Source organism: Myotis nattereri (genome assembly GCF_964212035.1).
Source record: "Myotis nattereri genome assembly, chromosome: 7".
In the NCBI taxonomy this organism is placed as follows: domain Eukaryota; kingdom Metazoa; phylum Chordata; class Mammalia; order Chiroptera; family Vespertilionidae; genus Myotis; species Myotis nattereri.
In genome coordinates this window covers 35,554,969-35,581,370 of record NC_138082.1, presented here as the reverse complement: position 1 = coordinate 35,581,370, position 26,402 = coordinate 35,554,969, and the positions used below count along the sequence as shown (strand labels likewise).

General features: G+C 48.8%; 1 protein-coding gene across 2 annotated transcripts in view; it reads left to right on the top strand.

The window, feature by feature from the left end:
• HDAC4 (histone deacetylase 4) overlaps window positions 1-26,402 on the top strand; it is a 232,932-nt gene that overhangs the window by 144,064 nt on the left and 62,466 nt on the right. For both annotated transcript variants that reach the window (XM_081095399.1, XM_081095398.1), the window contains exons 5-7: window positions 9,999-10,149; window positions 19,584-19,704; window positions 22,834-22,955. In XM_081095399.1, the coding sequence (XP_080951525.1) occupies window positions 9,999-10,149; window positions 19,584-19,704; window positions 22,834-22,955 (394 nt within the window). The remainder of the gene's footprint in view (window positions 1-9,998; window positions 10,150-19,583; window positions 19,705-22,833; window positions 22,956-26,402) is intronic.

The following is a 26,402-nucleotide window of genomic DNA, read 5'->3' as shown; positions in this document are numbered from 1 at the left end:
CCTTCCCAGTTGGGGTGTTTCTTTCACTCACTTGATTTGCAGTCCAACCTTTTCTGCAGTCTGTGGTCTATGGATTTGTATCTCTTTAAAAAATACTTTCCTCTGTCCCTGTCGGTGCTTTCAGGGCGGTGGAGGTCAGGCCTGTGTTCAGTCAGCCACATTCACCCAGATGTTGGCCCTCCTCTTTAGTCATTCACTTACAGAACCACACCCATAGACCTTCCTCCTGAGCATCCCAACTGGCGAATCCATTGCACCCCCAGAGGAACAACCCACTGGTAATGTGTCCTGAGCATCAGCGGGAGGAGGAGGAGGGTCTGGGGCCTCAGGCCTCCCTAGTGGTTGTGTATGGACAGATTCAGCCCTATGCTTACGTTGGCATTGCAGGCTGTGTTGCTGTTATAAGGAATGTTTTCATGGTGTCCTCTTTCTGATTGTAAAAGTCATTAGTGTTAATGATTTGAATAGTTGAAAATTACAAAGGAGAAAATATTGCTCCTGTGCTATTAGGTAGGAAGGCTGTTAATGAAGTTCTGTGATCTTATGTACTAGTGAGCTGTGTGCATGTGTATGTGTAATGTTACAGAATGAGGTCAAACTCTGATTTATTTTTATTTACTGTGTTGTCAGCATTTCCCTAAACCATCCCATACACTGCGAAAGTATGATTTTAATGGTTTTATTGTAGTCTTATAGTAAGTCACAATTTAAACAACCACTAATACCCGAATAGTTGAACATTAAGATTATTTTCAGTTTTTCATGTTTTTACTTTCTTTGTGCATGAATCATGTGCATATGTCTAGACAGAGTAGAAATGGCATTGCTGACCCAAGATAAGTACTTTTTTGTGGCTTTTGTTACCCATGTTTATCTCCAAAATCTATACCAGCCGAGTGCACATGTGCCTGTCTGTCTCCCTCCCTCTGTCACACATGCACACACACCTTCCTTACTCTATGGACAAAATAGCAAAGCAGTAGTAACCATGACAGGCGCACTTACTGAGTCGTCCTGGGTGGGGCCATTCGTGCTGGGCACTGCACAGGTGCTCTCCCTCACACCCACAGCTGCCCAAGGAGCTGGTGCCCATGCCTGCTCCTCCACTGATGGGGTTGTCCCTGTCCTGCAGTGACCACCCCTCCCTGGCAGTCTGAGGCCTTAGCGGGACTTGTTCCCATTATATTTCCATTCTGTGTCACATTGTGTCTCTATTTCTGCGATTTTGGGTAACCGTATTTATATATGCTTATTCGCTTTTTCTACTATTTATCATTTTCTTTGCTGTTCTTCTGTTGTAGTGCTGGCCTTTTCTTACTGTTGTAGGAGTGCCCATTATAAATTAAGGGTATTATTTCAGTGTTGTCATGTGGCTGTTACTTTTGCCCATAGTCAGTAGTATCTACTTGTCCTAACCTCATTCACAGATCAGAACATGATTTCTAAGTGGTTAGAAGTGTCACTGTGGTCTCCTAACCAGTGCGTGTTTGCCTCGGCTTTCTCCAGGTCCTGTGCTGACACCACACAGCTGTCAGCAGGAACCCCTGCACCGTGTGCTAGTCTCGTGCATATCCGCATGTCTCCTGTCCCCTCACGTGGATTCTACCTTTTAAATTCGCTGTGGCCTGTCTTACCCTTCATTCTTCCAGGTGAACTTCAGAATCTTTCCCATAGAGTCCTCAAAACTTGGAAATGTATGGAAGTTGCAGCGAGTTCATAAATTAATATATTTTGTAATAACTTCCTGATATTAAGTTTCTAATCTAGGAACACGGCGTTACAGTCTGATGGTTTATTTAAATAAAACCCTTGTTTTATTTTTTCATATAAGCCTTGTAGATTTTATACTCAATTATTCTTAGGTATTTTATATATTTCTTTATAGAATTATCAAATTTTTTTATTCATCTCAAATTTATAATTGGTTATTTCATGTTCTCTAGGCAGATAGACATGTCATATGCAAATACTTATGACCTCCTTTCTTCAGCTGCATTGACTAAAACTTCCTTAACCACTTTAAGATATTGAAACGTTATCTGTGACAGTCTCCTTGACAGCTCATGGGCAGGGCCTGGCCCATCCCATGACTGTGCTCTTGCCAAGGTTGGGCCCCAGGTATGGATGATTCGTGGCCCTGGGGTCCTGACAGGCCAAGGTTGTTTCCCGAAGGCTCCATCTCTGAACCTGGTTTTGTGGCTTGCAGGAGCTCCGGGGAAGGTGGGAACTCTTTTCCTCATGCTGTGGGCCTCTGGGTCACCCCAGGAGAATCCCTCCCGTTTCTCCTGTGGGGTTACTCAGGCCCCCACGCTCTAGCTTCTACAGAGCAGAAAGCTTTCCCTGGGTCCTAGGTACAGCGATGGCCTTCTCCTCCTAGAGGAGCTGGTTCATGGGGTGGTGCTAGGTAAATGGTAAGTGTGCTCATCTATGGAGCAATTTTGTCATTTTCTAGTGTTCCCCAGGACCCAGGTCATGTTCCTGACAGCTGCATTTCCCTGTTTCCTGCTCCAGTTCAGCTTGTGTCTCCAGTGCCCATCAGGCTCTGCCTCTGGTCAATTGGCCCTTCTCGGCCTCCATTCCCTTTCCCACCTCCTGCTGCTGCTGGGAGGCCCAGGGGACCATCTAAGTTCTAAGACCAATTGCATTGCTGTAATTGGTCTCAAAAACCACACTCACTGTCCCCTGCCTGAGTCCACACAGATGGAGATTCCACATAGGAAACAACTGTGCTTTTATTCCTTTTCTTTTATGGCAGAGGTTCTCAACCTGTGGGTCGCGACCCCTTTGGCCGTCGAACGACCCTTTCACAGGGGTCGCCTAAGACCATCCTGCATATCAGATATTTACATTACGATTCATAACAGTAGCAACATTACAGTTATGAAGTAGCAACGAAAATAATTTTATGGTTGGGTCACAACATGAGGAACTGTATTTAAAGGGCCAGAAGATTGAGAACCACTGTTTTATGGGAAATCCTTAGTTTTTTCCTTAGTCATTTTTTTTTATGGTGATAAAAATTAAGTAGCATTGCCTGGCCTGCGTGACTTAGTGGTTGAGCATCGAACTATGAACCAGGAGGTCACGGTTCAATTCCCAGTCAGAGTAAATGCTCCGGTTGCATGCAGGAGGCAGCCAATCAATTCTCTCTCATCATTGATGTTTCTATCTCTCCCTCTCCCTTCCTCTCTGAAATCAATAAAAATATATTTTTAAAAATTACATAGCATAAAATTCATCATTTGACTATTTTAAAGTATACAATTCAGTGACATTTAGTTCACTTACAATATTGTGCAACTATCACCACCACCTAGTTACAAACCATTTTATCAGTTTCTCCCCATGCCCTCTTCCCCCATCCCCTGGCAACACTCGTTCACTTTCTGCCTCTATGAATGTGCTCGTTCTAGACATTTCATATAACAGAATCACACAACATATAGCCTTCTGTGTCTGGCTTCCTTCCCTCAGCATCACGTGTTCAGGGCTCACCACATGGTAACAAGCATCGTGCTGTGTTCCTCTTCATGGCCGAGTGATATTCCTTTGTCTGAATGGACCTCAGTTTATGTGTCTCTTTATCTGGTGATAGGCCTTTGGGCTGTTTCCACCCTGGCGATTGTGATAGTGCTGCTATGAACATTCGTGCACAAATTTTTGTTTGAGCACCTGTTTTCAGTTCTTTAGGGTGGAATTGCTGGGTTATATGGTAATTCTATGTTACCACTAGACCCCTAAACCATTTCTTTATTATGGTAAATATACTTATGAAGTTTGCCATCTTACCATTTTTAGGTGTGTAGTTCAGTGTCACTAGTACACTCACGCTGTTTTGCAACCACCGCCAGTTTCATCTTCCTAGACCGAAACATTGTGCCCATTAAATATTACCCATCCCTCAGTCCTGACAGCCACCACTCTACATTCTGTCTATAAATTTGACTACTCTATGGACCTCATGTAAGTAGCATCATAGCCTGTTTGACTGGAGTAGCTCTTCTCAGTGTGGGTATAATGATAAAGTCAAGGGTTGGGGGAGTAGCTGAAAGGTTAGTGCTCCTCCCAGAGGTGCAGGCAGGTGGCCCCTTCTCTTCTGGCCTAAGTGGTGAAAAGTAAAAATCATTCCCACTTTGTGTGAATTTGTGCTTTTTTGCTAGAAACGATGAACTTCTCTCTGTTCATGTCTGTTAGTGTGACCTGTGCTGTTCCCAGTGGTAGGACAGGGTTTTAAGAGCTATTTAGTTGAGGGTATGACTCTTTTCCCTGCGGGGACAGGAAGAAAATTGAAAGGAAACCTGATTCTAATGGCACTGGGAGTCCACTTGGGATGGGGATGTTTATTCTCTCTTTATTACCTGCCTCAGGTAACTGAAGAGATGTTGCCCGGAGTCCTGGCTTCCAGGTCACCTGAGGCGACATTAATGAGCTAGCGGGAAAACTCCGGTTGTTGTAACCCTGGCACCTGGAAAGGCTCATGGCTGTGCAATGCAGACCTGTGTCATCCCTGGACCTGTTTGTGCCTAATGAGAGTGCTAGGAAGCACTGCATATACAACTGGCATGTGGTTTCCAGGAACTCATTCATGGGCAGGTGGATGGCCTTGCTCCACCTGCCTGCTGCCCTAAGGGTCACTGATGGCCACTCTGGCTGCCACACTGGGCTCTGCTTTTCGTTGGCTGCACCTAAGAGTATCTGGCTTTATCAGGTGTCCTGCTGACTGTTAATGTTGCCTTCCAACTGCAGGCTGCCTATAGTTGTAGGAGAAAAGGAACTCTGTGTCTCCAAAGCAGCAGCTGTGGGAGTTTGTGTCCTGCCTGTCCTACTCCTTCATTCCTCCTCACTGGCTCTATTGCCTTTGCTCTGGTCCCCTATCCCTGGGCTTCGCTCACACCTGCTGTGGGCCCAGCTGAGGTCTGCAGAAGACAAGGGGCGCAGCCCCAGCCCAATCACAGACAGCCTCAGGCCCCTGTGCAAGTGTGCCAGGTGGTGGTGAGGCCTGAGGGAAAGAAATAGGAATCCCAGCATGGGGGGAGGTGCTGGGCTTCATGAGAGTGCAGCTGCTGGAGCCCAGCCTTGAAGGAGAAAGTAGGGTTACCCTGGGTACTGGGGGCAAAGGCAAAGGAAGCACGGGCAGCGGGCTTGCAGTTGGCCCTCCCTCTCATATCCCTCCCCCTCCTGGCTCCACTTTCTCCCTCTTATTGTCCCCCCTCCTCATTACCTCCTTCACTGCTCCCCCATCCTCACAGCTATGTTGTACCCGCAGCCTCACAGAAGTGGCCCACAGTGCCCTGGACCACACCACAGTGCTGGCGTCTGTTGCAGACCTTCCTCTCATAGATCATCATGCTGAGGCCAACCCTTTTTGTCTTTATAACATTTGAGTGGCCAGTTTGGGATGGGAATGTGACTGCCACCTGGGGATTTTACCCTGGTGAGGAAGAGGGAAGATGATTTTGAAAGTACTGAATGGGTGCCTCTGGGTATGAGCCAGCACATCCAGTAAGAGGAACATGGAAAGGCTTCTGTTTTTGAGGATCCCTTAACGAATAGCATTTTAGTCCCAAATGGGCTATGGAAACCATGGCCAAACAGCACGTGTTCCTGGATGTGAACAGCCAGCCCACCTGAGAGAAATCTCCGTCAGTCAGAACTGTGTTCTTAGAATGAGGGAGGTGTCGGGGTAGGGGTGGCTGCCTGAGAGGCCTCTGCATCTGTGAACTAGGCCACCTAACTGGCGGCTGTGCTGAGACACAGAGCTCCCGGGCAACTCCCCATGTCACAGTTCCAGCCTTTATGCACATCCTCAGTTTTGCACTGACTATGCCAGGCTCCTGAAATGCTGTGCATTCTTCAGTGAAGAGGCACTGAATCTGTGCTTTATTTTTGATTTAATCTTTTCAAGAGAAATGCAGTGAAGGAGGTGGCAAAGACAGCTCCTAGCATCCATCTGCTGATGGCAGGGCCCTGCATAGGTTGTGATCGGCCTCAGGGGTGGCAAGCCCTCACGAGGTCCGGGTTGCTATAGAGAGGCAGCGTGAAGTTTCTCGCTGCACCCCTCCACCATGGGAAACATCTGTGTGAGAGGACCAGTGCCTGCCTGTGCGCAGCTTAACATGGGTCACATGAGCACCTGGAGATTCTAGCCCTGGCTGACTCCAGCTCATCTGCATGTGGAGCTTCCTCCGTCCTTTTCCCTGCTGGCCCCAGCTGTCGTTTGTTTAGGTTTGGTGTCTTACCAGCCTCAATGTCAAGGAAGAGAAACAAGAGCATAGTGAACGTCTGTGATTAGGGATCTGCAGAGCAGGGCATGGTGAGTCCTGAGACGGCCTCATCCTGGGTGTGGGCAGGTAGCTGGAGGTCTGAATAGGCTGCCCATCACCATCCTTCATTACATGCCTTGGGACATTTCCTGGTGCATCAGTTCTAGTGATTAGCAAAATTTAGGGGTAGACTGGCACAAAACAGGTTGGGCCATTAATGGTTAATAAAAATCCACCTAAGACCATTTCTGTTGAGGCCAGTTAACACATGGGAGACTAGAAGGTACTCCTCATTGCTGGCTGTTTGGTTTTTATTTGGAGCCAGGATTTAGTTGTGAGTGGACTGCAGAAATCATTGGACATCAGCTCCCTATTTCCTGAGACAAGGGGAGTGGGTGATGTTTCATATTGTTCTCATTTTCACATTTGCTACCATGAGTCTGCCGTAAATTTAAAATCAGGAAGACACCCTTGACTTTTAAAAGGAGCCCTTGACCCCTGTAGGGTACTTGCATGTTTGACCATTAGACATCCTTGGGCTCTTGAGCAGGCTGTGGCTTTCACACGCCCCTCCTCCCCCCGCAGAGTAAGCAGATGGCCCATGGGACTCCCCCGTGCTGAAATACAGGTACCTACCTGCAACTCCTGCCTTTGTATGGGGCACCTCTGGCTCCAAGAACTTGACGTCTGAATGGTCATGACCTCAGCATTAGTTGTTTTGCAGAGTCCACGCCCAGGGAGGTTGGTTTTTGAGCAGCTTTGTAAGCGTCCCTGTGGTGGTGTTAATGTGCTTTAATGGAACTTGACTGCTACCATTTCTGATGACCGGTTGGTTATTGATCCATAGGATTAATCAGAGGCACTCTGAGAGGGTCAGGTGACAGTTCCCTGGAGGCTGGAAGGTCTCTGTTCTCGCCTGGGGCTGTGGATGGGTACCTGTCCCCAGTTTCAGTCCTTCCATGTAGCAGGGTTTTAGTTCACTTTTGAGAGTAGACATTTGGCTGGGTTTCCACCTGAACATTCGTTTATTCAATTCTAAAGTCAGACTCAAAGAAGCTGAATTCCAGGAACCTGTGCTTTGATTCTGAGCTCAGTATTGGCTTAAAAGTAAATTCAGTGTTAAACTCTCATTGGAGTAATGGGATTTATTGTTATTCAGTTTTTTTTCTTAGAAAAATTAAGTTGTAGACATCTTCTTTAAATTGCTCATAATAGTTTCAATCTGCAAAAAATAGCTTATCAACAAGTCTTTCTCTATAGAATAGTCTTGACCTTCACTCATGTTAGCGAGATACTAGGTGCAAATAATTCTATGGATTTTACCTAACATGAAAATTAGCACATCTCAAAGACCTGTTTTGTATTCTGAAGACTATACTTCGTGACACATTCATTCATTCCCCATGGAGGAGCCTTCCTGGGTGCTGACAGGCAGTTCATATTTACGATTCCACACAATGATGCGTGATTGGGGACAATAATGCAGATGATCTTTATGTTGTAGTTCACCCTTATTTCCCTAAATCTGTGAGTCTAGAGGACCGCTTTGTCTCAAGATCAAGAGACAGGCCAGAAATGTGACGTGACATTGTGACGGAAGGCTGCCAGGGTCTGATTTATTCCCATCACTTTTGTTTTATGGGCTTTAATATAATCTAATATTGGGTAATGTCCATCCAAATGGGAGGTGGAATGAGATCATACAGTGTAGCTCTGGGGCATTTTGGGGAATCTGAGTCGTTGTTTGTACTTGCTGCTTTCATTAAAACTCCATGACAATATTGTTTTTCTGGGAGTTCTGTAATCCTGTGAATTTTAATCACCAGTATCTGTGGTGGTTGTTTCCAGTCTTTTTGTAAAGATAATTGAAAGATCTCTTTTTCTTCTGGGTTCTGGCTCAAAAATAAATGTTGAGAAAGACTATTAAGCAAATTTCTGCCTGTTCCTCATTTAGAAAGTAAATGAATACTGAGCAGCTGAAAGGGAACCCAGGCTGTACTTAGGGCCCTTGGGGTATAGGTAATACCAGTGGGGAGGGACACTTCATTGTAAAAGCTGTTGTCGGAATATCGCTGTAATACTGTCCTGACCTGAGCAGTAGCAGGCAGCCCGCCGGGATGCACGTTTCTTGAGATTGCCAACGCAGGAGGGCAGGGCTGTTGACACGACTAGTGACCCAGGAATGGGGCGAGCCTCTACCGCAGACACAGCATGTGGCTCTTGGGCAGGTCCTCTGTGTCTATTCAGACAAGCAAATAGGTCTTCAGGCGGAGACCTTCTTCATGTGCGCCTGTCCTCAGTGAGTACAACATCAGCCCCCACAGTGCAGCTCAGAGCATGGTGTCTGGGATCAAAACTAAAAATAAGGGGCATGTTTCACCCCCACTTCATTTATTGTTTTGTCACAAAGGTGTAATTTAGTTTCCCTCCTAAACAGTAAGAAAACCCCACTGGTTTGAATTGTTTGCACAGTTCTAGCTGATAGACAGTTCTCAGGAGCTGGAGCTGGGCACTCGACCCAGGTTTTGCTAACTGTTGGCGACCAACACTGCAGAACTAGGAAGCCAGTTTTGTGGTTTAAAACTCCTGGAATTCCTCCCTATGGGTCTGTTCTGTGAGTGCTGTTTCTCTGGAAGACCACTGGGGGCCTCGTTTTGATCTTAGGATGACATTGCAACATTCAGAAGGAGTCAAGGTCTTTCAGAGGAAGACAGAAAACAGACAAGAGGCTTGTGCCACGCTGTTCTAAGTGTTTCCCAGAGATTACCTCCTGTAGTCCTCACAGGGAGGAGTTCAGTACTTGAGTGGAGGGGGGCGGGGGGTTGAGGATGCAGAGCCAGGTTCATGCCGGGCAGGCTGGCCTCAGCACTCTCCTCTGACCCCGTGCCATTTGCCATCAAGAGTGTTGTTAGGTGGCAGGAAGGGCATGGAATGTGCCTGCTAATGTCCACTGTCCCCAGTTCATGTAAGTTGACTACAATATATTTTTTTTCTATAAGAAAGCTCTTAGAAGTGACCCTCAGTATCCATGGGCCTGCATCTGATTTTTGTCACCAGGTCTTAGGAATTTCTATTCCCAAACACCACAGAAGTAGAAACTTTGCCTGCTGACTCTGTCACTGTCCCCATGCGGTTCTGCAGTCTGTCTGTGTCTTTTCCTCTGTCTCTAGCCTATCCCTTTTCATCACTAGGTAGTATTCCAGCATGTGAATGCACAGTTTGTGTTCAACTCGGAGGTACATTGGGCGTGGCGAGCTGGGCTGTCCTGCAGGACTGCCATACACATTCCCTAGAGGGCTTTGGTCAGATTTGCCCATGTCTCTTGGGTGAGTCCCAGGAGTAGGACGGCTTTGCCTTAGGGTGAATGCTTATTTCACACTCTTTTGTGTCATTCTCAAAAAGGCATTCCCAGCTTGCAAGATGACATAAATAAATCTCCCTGTGTGTTTTCTTCTAGGATCCAGTCATTTTTATCACTTAAAAGGTCAGGAGACATCTGGGCCCCGAGCAGCCTGTTTGCGTGGGCACTGCACAGAGTTGGGATAGAATCATAGGAAATGCAGGCTGTGGGACAGGACCAGCCCCAGTGGCAGCACCTACACAGAGGCGAACTGGTCCTTCGCTGATTCTGTCGTGTGTGTGTGTGTGTGTGTGTGTGTGTGTGTGTGTGTGTGTGTCTGTGTGTTGGTTCTTGTCTCAGCCCCAGGCTCTGACCCGTCTCCTTCCCTCCTACAGCACCAGCAGGAACTGCTGGCCCTGAAGCACCAGCAAGAGCTGCTAGAGCACCAGCGGAAGCTGGAGAGGCACCGCCAGGAGCAGGCGCTGGAGAAGCAGCACCGTGAGCAGAAGCTGCAGCAGCTCAAGAACAAGGAGAAAGGCAAAGAGAGTGAGTGTCACGTCTAGGCCACACCAGGGCCTTCCTCGGGTCGAGGTTATTTGTGCTCCACTTGTTCCCTGGTCTTAGCATGAGGTGTCACTACAGGGTCACTTCAAGTGGCTGTTTCAGTTGCTCTCAGCTTCAGCCTTGATAGTGACTTTATCCTCGTTTGGGGGCTGCAGGAGCAGTCAGCATGACCTTTGGGTTGACATAAGCATATTGAAGTATATTTGGCAGACTCCTAATAGGTTGGAAAATATTAAAATCCAAATGGGTATGCGTTTTACCCGTGAGCTCAATCCTAAGTATTTGAAAGTTCTTTTCTTTTGAGAGCATTTTGTGGATGCCTTGAACACAATGTTAGCTTGTGGGACACCCATAGCTGAGAGGAGACATCGTGACCAACCCCAATTCTGCTTTTTATAGTGGCTGTTCCCCTATGTCTGATACCAGTGTCGTATGTTATCCTTCGAAAGGCCCAGACTTGATCTGAGCCTGGAGGCTGCTCTGTGTGCTATTCCCCTTTGGAAAATTTCCGGAGTCTCTTAGGGAAGAGGCCACAGCCCCCTCTGCTGACTGCACGGCCACTGGACAGAGATTGGCTTGGGCTTGCACAGTGACATGGACACAAGGTGACTAGCCTGAGTAAGGCCTGGTGTATTGACAGTTGCAGCATCCCGCCCAGACTGTGATAAAAGGAACACTGCCCCCAGGAGTATTGTGCCACTTTCTTTTGACAACTTGTTGCAATGACACATCAGGGCCTCCTCAGCAGATCCGTGTCCACAGTCCTTGCCTGTCAGCTTCCACCCAATGCCAGTGCTCAGCTAAACCTGTTTGTCCCTGGTCACACTGAAATAAATTAGGTTGCATATCTGACCCTGTCAGGGCTTGGGCATTGATGGTTGGGTGAGTTGCCCATCCAATATTCACGAGTAAAAGAAGAAGACTTTATATGCCTCACCAAGATGCAAAACCTCTAAATCAGGGGTCCTCAAACTGCGGCCCGCGGGCCATATGCGGCCCGCCGAAAACATTTATCCGGCCCGCCGGGTGTTTTTGCCGCCGCTGTGTGCATAGGAATTTGTTCATACTTTTTTTTAAACTATAGTCTGGCCCTCCAACGGTCTGAGGGACAGTGAACTGGCCCCCTGTTTAAAAAGTTTCAGGACCCCTGCTCTAAATTCTCAAAAGTCCTTCAGCTTCACCTTCTGAAAATGATTAGCCATCTGTACAAGTCATTTTAACAAGTTTTTTTAAAATTTAATATCCAATTCCACAACAGCATCTTATATTTTTAAAGTCTTCTTGTAAAGTCTGTTATTTGAAACTAGAATCCCGGTGCACAAAATTTGTGCAGGGGGTAGGGTGTATGTCCCTCAGCCCAGCCTGCACCCTCTCCAATCTGGGACACCTCGAGGGATGTCCGACTGCCCGTTTAGGCCCAATCCCAATCCAGGACTGCTGGCTCCCAACCGCTCGCCTACCTGCCAGCCTGATCACCCCCTAACCCAGCCGTGGGCAAACTATGGCCCACTTGAAATGAATAAAACAAACAAACAAAAAAAGACCGTACCCTTTTATGTAATTATGTTTACTTTGAATTTATATTAGTTCACACAAACACTCCATCCATGCTTTTGTTCCGGCCCTCCCGTCCAGTTTAAGAACTCATTGTGGCCCTCGAGTCAAAAAGTTTGCCCACCCCTGCCCTAACCACTCCCATACCAGCCTGACCGTTGCCTAACTGCTCCCCTGCCAGCCTGGTCGCTCCCAACTGCCCTACCCTGCCGGCCTGGTCACCGCTAACTGCCCTCCCCTGCAGGCCCAATCCCCCTCAACTGCCCTCCCGTCGGCCATCTTTGACCACATGGGGCAGCCATCTTGTGTGTTGGAGTGATGGTCAATTTGCATATTACCTCTTTATTTGATAGGATTATTATAAAGGTCATTGTTATTGGTGTATGATAGACATACAGAAAAGCCCCCAATCTTCAGTTTATAGGGAACTCTTGGGGGAAACTGTCCTCAAGGACCATCCTGTGTTACCGTCCTGAAGTACAAGGACAGTCACCACTCCATTCTCCTTCCCAAAGGCAACTGCTCCCCGACACCTAACACCCCAGAGTCATCTCTCCTGCTTCCAAAATGAGTGGGATCATTATCTAGGGGCTCGTGCGTTTCCCTTCTTCGCTTGACACTGTGCTTGCGAAGCCATCCTCACTGGTGTTCATGCGCTTTTACTGAGGATCAGCCCCTCATGGACGCACCGCCATGTGTGTCCCATGCACTGCAGATATTCGAGCTGTTTTCTAATCAGGGCTGTCACAGTAAAGCTGCCATGCACGTCCTTGGACATGTCTCTGGGTGCATATGAGTCCCTGTGATGTCGTATCACTGAACCTTAGGGTAGTGTGTGTTCAACTTTCATACGTGATGCCAGATGGTTGTCCAAGCCTCTGTACCAGTTTTTGCTGCCACCAGCTGTGGGACAGTTGCTGTTGCTCTGAGTCCCCACCAGTGCTGGTACTGCCATCAGTCACTGCCCTGTCAGCTGGGTGTAGCAGCGCCTCATGGCTCCAACACGTTTCTCTGATTACCAGTGAGATGGGCACCTTTTGCTATTCTCCATTGTTGAAGTGTGCTCATTTGTCTAATGCGCTGTCTTCCTTTCTCTGAATGTAGAGTTGTTCGTTCTATGTCACTCTCCTAACATAAGTTCAGTCCTGATGTAATTTATCTATCCTTCTTAAATTAGAATTAGATTATAATAAAATCTGTACTATTATGCCTATATTGTTTTCTACATTTTATAAATATTTTCTCTTTAAAAGGGGCATTTTTTTGTTCTAAATGTATCTAGCTAGTGTATTCTCTTTATTTTTAGTTTATTTCTCTATTTGTAAGTTCATAGTAATTGTTTTTCTATATAAAATTAACACCTTTTACAATCATTTGTTATTACAGCAGTTTACTTTTTTGTTTAAATATTTTTTAAAATATGTTTTTATTGATTTCAGAGAGGAAGAGAGAGAGAGAGAGAGAGAGAGAGAGAGAATCCTCAATGATGAGAGGAAATCATCCATTAGCTGCCTCCTGCACGCCCCCTAATGGGGATGGAGCCCCAAAACTTGGGCATGTGCCCTGACCAGAAATCAAACTGTGACCTCCTGGTTCATAGGTCCATGCTCAACCACTGAGCCACACTGGCCTGGCCAGCAGTTTACTCTTAAAATAATAAACATTTTCTTCAACTCTGATAGAGCTTCAATGTGAAAAGCACATCAGGAGAGTTTATTCTCCCCGTGAGATCTGACTTTTGTGCGATATTTGAAAGTAATGACTAACTGAGTGGCATAGTGATCTGTACCACAGCAATGAGGTGTGGTGATGACTGCAGGCTCAGGGGTGGCCCAGTTGAGATCCAACAGTGAGGACAGAAGGCTGCCAAGAGGAGCTGCACTGTAGACTCTGGTTGGCTGCTAGCACAGATTGGGGCCCCCTGCAAGGGGCAGATGGGGCACATGGTGTCAGTCACCCTTGTCGCTCTCACTGCCTGGCCCACTGGCTCAGATGACACTCCTCTTCTATACCACTGCCTGTCTTATGTGTGCTGACTTCTTTCAGCTGAGGGAACTTCCTGGCTGAGGGTGCAGCCAGGGCACTGACACCATGAGGGATGCGTGAGAGGTGCAGCACGTGGAGCCAGGTGTCCTGGCATGTTTATGTGGATTGGAGTGTGGACGGTGGAATTGTCGTTTCTAAAACTCCCGGTGAGTCTACTGTGTGGCCAGGATGAGAACTGGGAGTCTAGATGATTCCTCTCGCTCTGTGTTAGGAATCTACATAAATTAGACGCTCTGGGGCCTGTCACATGTGGCCTGGCCTACTATACAGGTATTGCCTTCCACTTCAGAGAGCCGCCACCATAGACAACAGCACCAGGCCTTGTAGGGGGCACTGTGAGGGGCTTCTGTTGTGAGCAGGAAGCTTGCATGCAACTCAAAGCCGCAGGAGTGCATGCAAGGCTGCTGTTACATGTGGCCTGCCAGGAAGTCCTCTGTCCTCTTTCTCCCGTGCTCTGCTTGGAGCTCAGTGATCCTACACATTTTTCTTTAGGGGGAGGAAGTCATTGCTGCTTATCCAAGGATGGATGTTTAACGTATCAGATAGTTGGTCTGTGCCACAACTAACCAACAAAATACCGGTTTTTCAGAGTGCTTAAAAGCAGCTCATCTAAATTAGTCCTTGTATTTATCAGAATCTTCCAATACAGACAAACAACATCTTAAGCCTCACAAAATATGAAAACCCTTGACTTTAGAAAACATCTTAGACCTGTTTGCAAGTCAGAAACAATCTCTGCAGCCCTTGTGGAGCAACCCCACTCAGCCCAGCCAGAGCGCCGGAGTGTCCTCTGCTTCTCTCCAAGCTCGTCACAGTGTAGCACCGGTGGTTTCCAATGTGGATTTGGGTGGTCAGGTTTTATTAGTAGTAGTAAACTGTGTACGGTGTGAGGATTTGGCACACTGGGGTCGGCTCTGCCACCTTGAGTGCGGTCCTGTGCGAAGGCCCTGGCGTTGGCGGCTGTGGCCCTGCCTGTGATCAAGCTCCTGGTTATACACTTGGAAATGCAGGGCACACTGCTGTCCAGATTCTTGTTTTTTAAAATTAATTTCTTTTTAAATACTTAATTCAAAATTTTGTTACATTTGTAAACATTTACAGTACTTTTAATTTTAAATAATTCTGCAGGTGTTTTTTTTTTTAATTTCTGATACCATTAATACCATTAATTTGAAAGAATAGTGAATTCTCAGAATTTGTGGGAGTTATGGTATCTCAGCATTGATACACGATCTTTAATCAGTTAAGTTTTAGTTAGATTTACTACCTTTAAGAATCTGAACTACACTATCTCTTAATATAAATTTAAAAGCAAGTCTTTGTTCTCTGAGCAGGTCAGAATGAGCATGTCGACTCTCATCACTGTCCTTTATAATAGCCTGGTTGAGAGTAAGGGGCCTTCACTAGGAAACTCATTTACTTTGTTGTAAAAATGGCTCAAAAGGCTGGAGTTTAGACTGAACATCTGATCCTGAAAGTGATCCATTTGTTCCATTTCCTTCCTCAGAGGAACGTGGAGCATAAAAAAAAGGAGTTAGGTTCAGGCACAGGCAACTGAAGGTAGAAACAGATTTGTGTAATTCATTGTGTCCACCAGCTCATTCTCTAGCCCCTCAGCCTGGGCCCCCACCTGGTCAAGTCCTCCACTCATCTGCTGGACCCCCACCTGGTCATGTTCTCCCACCCATCTGCTGGACCCCCACCTGGTCAGGTTCTCCCACCCATCTGCTGGACCCCCACCTGGTCAGGTTCTCCCACCCATCTGCTGGACCTCTACCTGGTCAGGTTCTCCCACCCATCTGCTGGACCCCCACCTGGTCAGGTTCTCCCACCCATCTGCTGGACCTCTACCTGGTCAGGTTCTCCCACCCATCTGCTGGACCCCCACCCGGTCAGGTTCTCCCACCCATCTGCTGGACCTCTACCTGGTCAGGTTCTCCCACCCATTTGCTGGACCCCCACCCGGTCAGGTTCTCCCACCCATCTGCTGGACCTCTACCTGGTCAGGTTCTCCCACCCATCTGCTGGGCCCCCACCCGGTTAGGTTCTCCCACCCATCTCCTGGACCTCTACCTGGTCAGGTTCTCCCACCCATCTGCTGGACCTCTACCCGGTCAGGTTCTCCCACCCATCTGCTGGGCCCCCACCCGGTCAGGTTCTCCCACCCATCTGCTGGGCCCCCACCTGGTCAGGTTCTCCCACCCATCTGCTGGGCCCCCACCCGGTCAGGTTCTCCCACCCATCTGCTGGGCCCCCACCCGGTCAGGTTCTCCCACCCATCTGCTGGGCCCCCACCCGGTCAGGTTCTCCCACCCATCTGCTGGGCCCCCACTTGGTCAGGTTCTCCCACCCATCTGCTGGGCCCCCACCTGGTCAGGTTCTCCCACCCATCTGCTGGGCCCCCACCCGGTCAGGTTCTCCCACCCATCTGCTGGGCCCCCACCTGGTCAGGTTCTCCCACCCATCTGCTGGATCCCTACCTGGTCAGGTCATCTCACCTATTTGATGTGTCCCAAAGTGGTCTAGATCCTCCCACCTATCTGCTTGGTCCCATCTGGTTTACTGTACTTCATATCTCTCTTCCTATTTATCTTTTATTTACCTGCCTTTTCTTTAGACAGCCCCTTGCCCCACTCCACCCTGTTGTATGAGACTTTGTCTCTCTTATGTTGCCCGGATCAGTACTAGCACATAGTAAGGTCTCTATAAATCCTCTCAAATGAATAAATGATAATGTACATGAATTATTTTAAAAAGTAGAAATTTTAAGACATTTGGTTTTTGTTTATTGAAGAGGCGTTATTGATTCCAGAACTTCGATTTATAGTGGAAAAATCCTTTGAGAGGTGAGTACATAAATCAGAACCAGCAGCTTCCTTTTTGAATTGTATCCTCATGAAGTACAAAGAAAAAAAGATTTCCTTTGCACTCAAAGTTGCAGGTCTGTGCCTTGGCATTACTTGTTTGCTGCAGTCAGGCCTGTGGGGAGCTGAGAGGACGTGTATTTGGGTCATGCGCACTGGCCCCTGTGAGGAGGGACCCGTAACTCAGCCCCCAGCTAAAGGTGGCTGGAGGAGGCCATTCGGGGTCACTCCTGTGACCACATCACCATTGGCCACTTCTTCTAAAGTAGACTTGGTCGGACAGGTCAGGGAGGCACTGCATCATTTGTTTAGTTCATTTAGCTGGGTAAGGAGCCTTTCAGATCATTTTAAAGATGAGGAAGTGTTGTTTGGGGAGTTGGGTTTGTTTTCCTTTGATTTCATGAGAGCCTGGTACGGTGCCCTCTCCCACCCTTGAGCAGGTCAAGGAGCCATGGTGCCTGCAGCTGCCCTGTAGCCCCTCAGCCCTGCAGACACCCCTCCTCCTATGAGGATCCTTTCAGCAGCTCAGGGGACAAGGGCATCTCGGTGTCCCAGCTTGGTGGGTACTTAGCATAAATGGGCCATCGTCTCCACTGGGCAGTGCATGTGCCCTGGCCACACCTTCCTGCCCTTAGTTGTTACTGGGATTTATTGTGTGCCCTTCCTGCTGGGGGTGGGCATTTGTTCTTTGCCTTTCTCGGAGTTCAGGAGCCCATGATGCAAGCTTGAGGGTGTGGCCAAAGCAGGGAGAGGCAGTGACTTACTAAATGAGAGATGTGTGAGGTTCTCTCTATTCCTCGAGCGCTTACAGGTAAGAAATACCATCCCTCCCATAAAGGGAAAGTGGATCCATGTGAATAGGTATTTCTTGAGGTTAGGCTAGCTAACAGGGATTCTCATTTGTTGGAAATTTTTGGTATGTGTTCTTATCCTGCTCAGTGAAAACTCTGCTTCTCGTCTTGCTTTCCATTACTCCTTCTGAGACAGCAGGTGTAGAAGGACCTGAAGGTTATGTCCTTTGACTGGCCATTGGGGTTGTCTTCACCCTCTTCCTCCTCATTATCATCATGCAGTTTGATCACTTTCCTGCAGTGCCAGTGGCACTAAAACATGCCAAGTACTGAGAGATAAAGTGGTAATCCCAACTATTGATAAAGATGTAGGGGACCTGCCCCTGGTGTGTGGCCAATAGGAAGTCACAAGTATTTAAAGGCATTTGGAAGATGTTCCAAGGACTATAATATTAAACTTGTTAGATGTCATCATTTTGATGGTCTCTCCTAAGCACTAATTCTTCACATGGACAGTAATACTGACTCATACATGTTCTTTGCAGCGTGGTTTCTAACCACAACAAAGGAAAATCTAAGGATGCCCCATAGTCAGGACTTGATTTTGTAAACTCTCTTTCACTCACTGTGGGAATGTTTTCCCACCATGAAAAAGCTGTTTGAGTCTATACAATGATGGGACATACTTAGGCCCATCATTGTTGGGGGATGGACACAGATTCTGAGTAATCAATGGCAGCTCTGAGGAAACAGGGTAGATGTTCACAGCTTGGGTGTGGGAGTGTGAGTTTGGACTTTAATTTCTGTGTGTCTCTTTTGAGATTAGCTTGTTTGTGCTACTTTCAAGACACCCCAACAGGGGACACCAAGAGGCTCTTGTCCCTTGAGCTGCTGGAAGGAACCTCACAGGAGAAGGGGCATCTGCAAGGTTAAGGGGCCTCCAGGGCAGCTGCAGGCACCATTGACCCTTGACCTGTTCTATGGTGGGAGAGGCTATGGGCAACCAGCAGCCCAACAAACCACAAAGCTCATGACCTTGACTTTAGTCCAGTTGGTGAAGTACTCTGCCTCAGTAGCTGCAAGGTTGGAAGAAACAGAAATGTGCATTCGATATTACGTGTTATATATAATGTTGATATGATTGCAAAGGAACCTGCTGCCTTATGGGTTCAGGAGTGTGGCAGCCTGCCCAGGATGCAGGCTTCATCCCTGCTGCCGTTGCCATGGGAGGGACGTGTTGGTGTGTACAAAGCTTCTGAGATTCTGCCTCTAGTGCTGTAGTGAGAAAGAAATCACTCTGCTGCCAGTGCTCAGTCCAGAACTTTTTTATTTATTTATTTTTATTTTAGAGAGGAAGGGAGAGGGGAACATTCATGTGAGAGAGAAATATCTACCGGTTGCCTCCTGCACTCACCCTGACTGGGGAGGATTCAACCTATAACCTGGGTATGTGCCCTGACCGGGAATCGAACCTGCCATCCTTTACTGTACAGGACAACATTCCAATCAGCTGAGCCACCCAGCCAAGGCCAGAATGTTCTTTTATGTAAGAACTAGAGGCCCAGTGCATGGATTCATGCACCAGTGGGGTCCCTCGGCCTGGCCTGTGCCCTCTCGCAATCTAGGACCACTCAGGGGATGTCGGACTGCTGATTTCGACTTAGTCCCCACGGGCCAGGCCGAGGGACCCCACTGGTGCACGAATCCGTGCACCAGACCTCTAATATGCATATAAGATCTTTAGTTAATCTCTTCCCGCCCTCCCCGCTTCCCTCTGAGATTTATCAGTCTGTTCCATGTGTCCATGCCTATGCGTTGAGCATCTGTCCCCCTGGTGGTCAGTGCACATCATAGCTACCGGTCAAATGATCGCTTAGGCTTTTATATAGAGAGAGATATTAAAGCTTCCTTAAGATGTGGGTTTGTGTGAGGGGATAGTCTGTCCCCATATTGATTGCTTCTGCACGTCTGGTAGAATGCAATTATGTAAAAATCCTTGGCGGGAAGAGGACCTCTTATTAAAGCTTCTGCCTTCTCCTTCCTTCAAGAAGCTTCCTTGGTGTCAGCAGCCTCCTGAATTACAATCTCAATGTCTCCAGCCCCTTTCTACCATTTCAGGGCAGAGCCTCCAGTCACTGCCTTGTGCTTTCTCCCACGCCAGGTGCTGTGGCCAGCACAGAAGTGAAGATGAAGTTGCAAGAGTTTGTCCTCAATAAAAAGAAGGCGCTGGCCCACCGGAGCCTGAACCACTGTATCTCCAGTGATCCTCGCTACTGGTATGGGTAAGTGGGGTGTGGGCAGGGCCCCAAGCATGCAATCTGTGATAGATTTGAGTGGCACCAGTTCTGCTCCTGGAAGGCAGTGGGAGGGTGTGGAATTAGACACTCCCAAGACAAATAGCAAACATGCTATAAAGGACGAGGTCTGGTGGTAAGACGCACTGCAGTCACCCAGAGGAGCATGGCCCTCTCTTAAAATGACCAGAGCTGGGGCCTGCCCATCATTCTTGGCTTTCCTGGTCTTCTCAGGCCACAAAAGGATCCACTTCAAATGGAACTCTGGTCTTAATTGTCCATAGGCACCTTCTGAATCTCTTCCCCAGGTGTTACTGATTCTTAGGGAGTCAGTAAACCCCTGCAGTGTGTTTATTATTTTTACGTAAGAGCCTCTGCCAGAGCCTGCACAATGACAGAGACCATCAAAGAGCCTGCTCATGCTGGAAGCCGAAAGTCCTGACCTTGTCAGTGGTGATGCCATGTGCAGGGGGAATGTTCTGTCAGCACAGTTCCAGGGCGCTGGCCGTGGACACAGGCCAGGTTTGAAGGGTGTGGTGAGCTTGTGGCTTTTAACACTGACCAAGGTGCTTCACAGATGTTTGCTTATATTTAGGTTTCTAATGCCCGCCCGGGTAATTTCATGTTGGGAGAAACCCATAGGGTAGTTTTGATAAATCAAAATGTGACTACCATTAATTTCATTGGGAAAAAATGTAGCTGTCCTCAAGCTCCAAAGTACTAAAACACCAAACCCCATTGAGGTAACCCCACTTATTCCCTTAGATGACATATCAGGTATCTCAATGCAACCTAAAGGCATTTTGTTCCCAGGCCCTTTTCTGCTCCCCTTGGCTCGCTGTGACTGCTCATTGCTGGGACACCAGGCTGTGCTCGTGCCATGACCTGCTGTGGTATTTATACAGCTCAACCAGTGACAGTCACACCGGAAGGAAGGCCATGGGGGTTCATGCAAAGTCATAACGAAGTCCTGAGCCCTTAGCAACTTGAGAGGGGTGGGTTCGTTAGAAGTGCTGGGGCAGTGCACTTGGAGACCCCACATTTGGTAGCACCAGTCTGACCTGTGGTCTCTCCACTAGTAATAGTCGCAGGTTTTGTCATGGGAAAGATCCACTGTCTAGGCTGGGGTGGCAGGTGGATGCTGGCTGAGTGAGGGTAGCAGTTGGGAAATGGCTGTGGTGTTGTCCACGGAGCTGAGCTGGGGGCAGCAGTAATGAAGCTGGGGTGGGGTGGGGTGGGCTCAGGGATCAGGAGGCACAGAGAGGAACCTGGACTATAGACCTGTAAGGGCAATAGCTGGAGGGAGGCTGAGACAGCTGGCAAATAACCTTAAAAGAGATGACCATGGGGTGAGGAGGCCCCGGGAACCTATCCAGAAGGGGAGCAGTGTCAGCGAGGTGAGCCCAGGCAAGTCAGAGTGGGAGGCATGGCTTGAGCACATCAGGGTTGTTGGATGGCAGCCACAGGGCCCTGGAGGAGGGTTAGGGTAACTGTGGTGCTAGGAGAGACTAGGCGGGTAGGAGTAGAGGCCATGGTGGTGGGCTGATGGATGAGGGGAGCATGGAGGCCACAGGCTAGGAAAGTGCATCACCTGCATCCAGGAGGCTGCAGAGAACGGGTGGCCTCTGGCAGAGACAGGGCAGGAGCTGTGAGGTTGGAAGTGTAGGGGCTTCTAGGGAGGGGTCCACAAGGAGTGTCTGGGAGCAAGGAAGGGAAGAGGACAGGACTTCGGGGCTCACCTGTCTGGCAAGTGGCTGCCCCTAGGATACACTGTAAAACTGATTCGGTAGAGGGTGTTAACCCCCAGACCTTGAATGACATTGTGGGAGATAGTCCCTGGGGTGAGGCCTTCGGGGTCTTAGTACAACTGCAGGTTACAGGAAGGCTTTGTGCCTGAAGGAGAGGTGACCCATGATGAGGTTGCAGCTGGCCCATGGGTGCCCCTGTCCCAGCCTGGACTCCCAGCCCAGGCCGCAGGTGGTCCCCTGGAATATGAGAACGTCCTGATGGAGTTTTGTCCCTGTAGCAGTGGGGCATGGCCTGGCCGGGCTGGTGCCAGGCACTCGATGGACCAGCCCTGCTCATTGACCTGGTCTCCGTAAGAGACACTTTCTTTACACTGCTTTGCTCTTGAACATTCAAATATCCACCTGTAAGCACTTAGAAGCTCACATTCTTAATTCAAATAGCAGCAGGTGCATGGATAAGAAGTCCTGTGTATTCAAATAAATAGTCTAACAAATTCCAAATAAGTTTGGCAAATTTGTTTTCAGTCATTAAGCAGATTACACAGTTTGAATTTTACAGAATTCATTACACCTCTGGTGCTTCCACAAGACTCAGCTGGCAGTTCCACTAGGACAGAGCTTGCTAATGGTTGTCCGGAGGGCAGCCAGCACCCTCCCTCTGAGGCCTCCCTCTCCCCTGAGCCTCCTTGTGGCAGCCTGCCTGCCAGCCATTTTAAGGATTCTGCGTTCTGCATGGCTGTTCATAAAGAAGTAAATGTATAGATCAACTCCAGGGCAGCCTGTCCCTCCCCACAGAAGGAAAATGTCTGCAGTGATTGTGTCCTGGTGGAGGCATGGGTGAAAGCTGCAGGTTCTCTGCTGGAGGGAAGTACCACGTGGCTTCTGCCCTCAGGGACCCACAGACAGCTCCAGCAGTCATCCCAAAGCCCTCCCATTTCCCCTCACAGCCACTCCCAATCACACCTTTGGTTTCTTACACCTGGAGCCCACCTGTCTGCCCCAGGGCCCTGTCCCCCCAGGACAAGCACCTCTGTTGGTGGTGACCCTGGTGGCCAGAGTACAGACGAAGTCAGGAGCCACCTGAGAGCAGTGGCCTGGCAGAGACTTCTCAGCACCAGGTCAGGTGGCGGAGGTGTGGTCACATGATCTGCCTCTCTATCAGTGTTGGTTTTGGTTTCCTTTCAGGCTGGCCCCAGAGAGGAGGCTGGTCTGCCCAGGAGGCCATCAGCTGAGCTGGAGCTGATGTCAAAGCGGGAACCATTCATGGGGACAGTGTCTTGGACTTCGGTGCGGCTTGCTCCGAGGAGCCAGGCTACACTGGGTCCATGCCCCACACTCACTAAGCCATGTCTTTGCATGTCATCCCCAGGAAAACGCAGCACAGCTCCCTGGACCAGAGCTCCCCACCCCAGAGCGGTGTGTCGGCCTCCTACAACCACCCGGTCCTGGGCATGTATGACGCCAAAGACGACTTCCCTCTCAGAAAAACAGGTCAGTGTCCCTGTCTGCTGGTGTGAGGATGGGGTGGGCTCTGTACCTGCACCCTCCATATCCCCAAGTCCACCTGGCACTAACAGGAAGCCCTTGCTTATTTTAAATAGGTGCTACTTTATTAGAGCATCATTTTAAACAATATTCTTAAGTATTCCTGTGTGATTCATACCAAAAGCAATGAACGTCTTGTATGTGCACCTACTTTTTAACCCTCAAGCTCATTTGTAAACATGCAAACTTACTCTTCTTTTGGTGGTGTGCTGTACTTTGTCCCAGTCTAGAGTGTCCCCTGGTGGGTGTGGGAACACAACTGCTCCTGTGATGGGCCTCAAGGTCTTCTATTGTTGGCTGTCAGTGCTGTCTCTGGGCAGAGCCCATGCTGCGGGGGTGGTCGGGGCCCTGGAGTTGGGGGAAAAGCTGTATGAGAAAGAAATCAGGGACATTGCAGGGGGAGGTCTTAGGGGTTTGAGCAGCACCTTTGTAACAAGCCAGAGGGGAGCAGCACCTCTGTCACAAATGTAAACAGGGTGCCGGGCCTCTTGGACTTTCTGCAGCATTGGTGGTTTAAGCAGGCAGTGGCGTTTAAGAAGATGAGAGTGGCCTTGGCAGTGCACTGGGGCTGAGGAAGGGGAGGGCTGGAGCAGGAGGGCCGTCCAGAGCTCTGTCTCGGGGAGGCCAGGGCCTAAACAGCAGCAGAGCCTGGGCCACAGGGCAGTGTGGGTAATGTGGGGACACCTGCTTAATGGGAATAGTCTGCTGTGCAGCTGTGTTTTTGTAAAAACAAACTTTGTGTTATCAAGAAGATTTCAGTTAATTCGGGACAGAAATGTTTTAAAGCAGTCACACCCCAGGTCTTTTACCCCAATGATGAGGCATTGGGGGTGGGGGCTCACCTGCCAGCCCACCCTAAGACTGAGATGTGGGGCCTCTCAGTAGGTGGAGCTGTGCCCAGAGAGGGGTCAGACCAGGATGCAAAGCTGTAAGTTGCAGGGAAGGAGGTTGAAGCTCAACCTCAGCGAGACTTGACTAGCAGTCGAAGTGTGTGAGAGGAAAGGGCCACAGCAGTACAGCCATGTCCCTGGTGCTGACCCCAGAGCCTTGACTAGATGTTGGAGCTCCTCCCAGCCAGAGGTGGGGTCCTGCAAACAAGTGTAAAACCTTTAATGCTGAAGGTGGATGTGGGGCTTCTGTCCTTTCCTCTTTACTTTGAAGGTGTGGTTCTCACTCATCATCTGCCAAGAATGATCTTGAGTTCCCCTAAAAAGAGCGTCCACCAGCTGGACAGAAAGAAATGTCTGTCAGGGTCGGGGGCCCACCCTCCAATTGCCCTTCACAGCCCCCTTAGGAGCTGTAATTAACCAAGTGCAGACATGCAAAGCTGGAGTCCATGGTGAGTGGCGTGCACCGGGCTGGGAGGGAGACCCAGGCCAAGGCCCTGCCTCGTGTGCTGAGTGTGCTTGGTGCCCAGGGAGCTTAATCAAGAAATGACTGCACTGTCAGTTATCAAAAGACATCAGTAGCACATCAATAATATTAATAATACGAAGATTTCAGGGAAAATGTTTAAATGAGATCTTGCAGTGAGATGTCCTGTGTCATCCTACAGGTGTCTTCTTTCAAACACTGGACATCTAATTAATTCTAAATAATTTACACCTACATTTCTGTGGAAACAGTCAGTTATGTGAAACTCTTTAAATGAAATGTTAGTTACAAAATGCCTTGGATGAATTAAAATGATCACCTCTAACAGGTGTGATGTACAATTAAATAATCCCATGATTTTACCTTTAATTTCTGTTGCCCTTCCCACAATGTGTGAGCATGTAACATATGTCCTCAATCTCACTGCACTCCACACATCCTGCTCTCCTGCCTGGGCTTTGGTGGCTTCTATGGGTGACACTCTCACCTGTCCTGTCTCAAGAGAAAAGCCCATCCATCTGTCCGAGTATTTGCATCCTCAGGGGAGTTGGAGCACCCTGCCTGCCCACCTGCCTAATAACTAGGGAGCTCTTGGCCTCCTATGCCTCCCTCAGATAGCCTCCAGTGACAAGCATCTGCTTGTGTTTTCCTGAGCTGTTAGGGCACTCTTGATCCTTTCCCCAGCCAGTGACCCATTCCGGCCAGACTTCTCACCCTCAGCCCTTTCCTCAATGCCAGAGTCAGAAACCAAGGGAACTGCAGGACACCCCTTGAGAAGACCTCACTGAAGGAAACACTAGCATTTATAGCCAGAAGTCTGGACATCAAGGCATGCCTTGTTCTACTGGGATGTCAGGTTTCATCTTCTAGCCCTGCCCCTTTCCCAGTGATTGACAGGAGTTGTCCTCTACCTTCAACCAGAATATGAGGGGTCATTTCTAGACAGGGGTACAGAGCAGGTGAAGTGGTGCCCGCCCCCACTGGGTCTTCTGGGTGGAGCCTCAGGGGCTGCCTTAACCCTGGTTTTCTGATCCTTTTCAAGTCCAGCAGTGACAGATGTCCTAGAAGTGTCGACATCCCCAGCACCTGGTCCGTGGGGCAGCAAACAACTTAACCTGAGATTTCCGTGAAGTACAGCGTTTGGTTCTACATTCATACTGAGGAAAGCAGGCTCTTCCCCTTTAAAAGCAGAGTTTTGTCACAGTGATGGTGCATAGGGATGTTATTGTTCTCCAATAGCATCTTGGTCATTCTATTTCTGAAGATACTGGCTGCTGAAAAATCTATCCTATCTAATAAAGAGGGAATATGCTAATTGACTGCCCCACCCTCAAATATGGCAGTGTCCACAGTCAATAAAAAGGGAATATGCTAATTGACTGCCACACCCTCAAAGATGGCAGTGCCCACAGCCACAAGATGACTGGCAGGGGAGGGCAGTTGGGGAGGGCCCAGGCTGGCAGGAGAGGGCAGTTGGGGGCGACCGGGCTGGCAGGGGAGCAATTAGGCATTGATCAGGCTGGCAGGGGAGTGGTTAGGAGGTAATCAGGCTGGCGGGCTGAAGTGGTCAGGGGCAATCAGGCAGGGAGGCAGGCAAGCAGTTGGGAGCCAGCAGTCCCAGATTGTGAGAGGGATCCCAGATTGGAGAGGGTGCAGGCTGGGCTGAAGGACACCCCCCCCCTCAGTGCATGAATTTCATGCACCAGGCCTCTAGTATATATAGAAGTCTAAGCAACAGACCGACCATTTGACCAGCCAACCAGTAGCTATATGCCCACTGACCACCATGGGGGCAGATGCTCAACTCAGGAGCGGAAACCACAGGCATGGAAACATGGAACAGACTGATGAAGGGAAGGGGGGAGGGGGGAGGGCGGGAAGTGATTAACCAAAGATCTTATATGCATGCTAGAGGCCTGGTGCACACACGGATTCATATATGGTGGGATCCCTCAGCCTGGCCTGCGCCCTCTCGCAATCCGGGACCCCTCAGGGGATGTCAAAAAGCTTGTTTCAGCT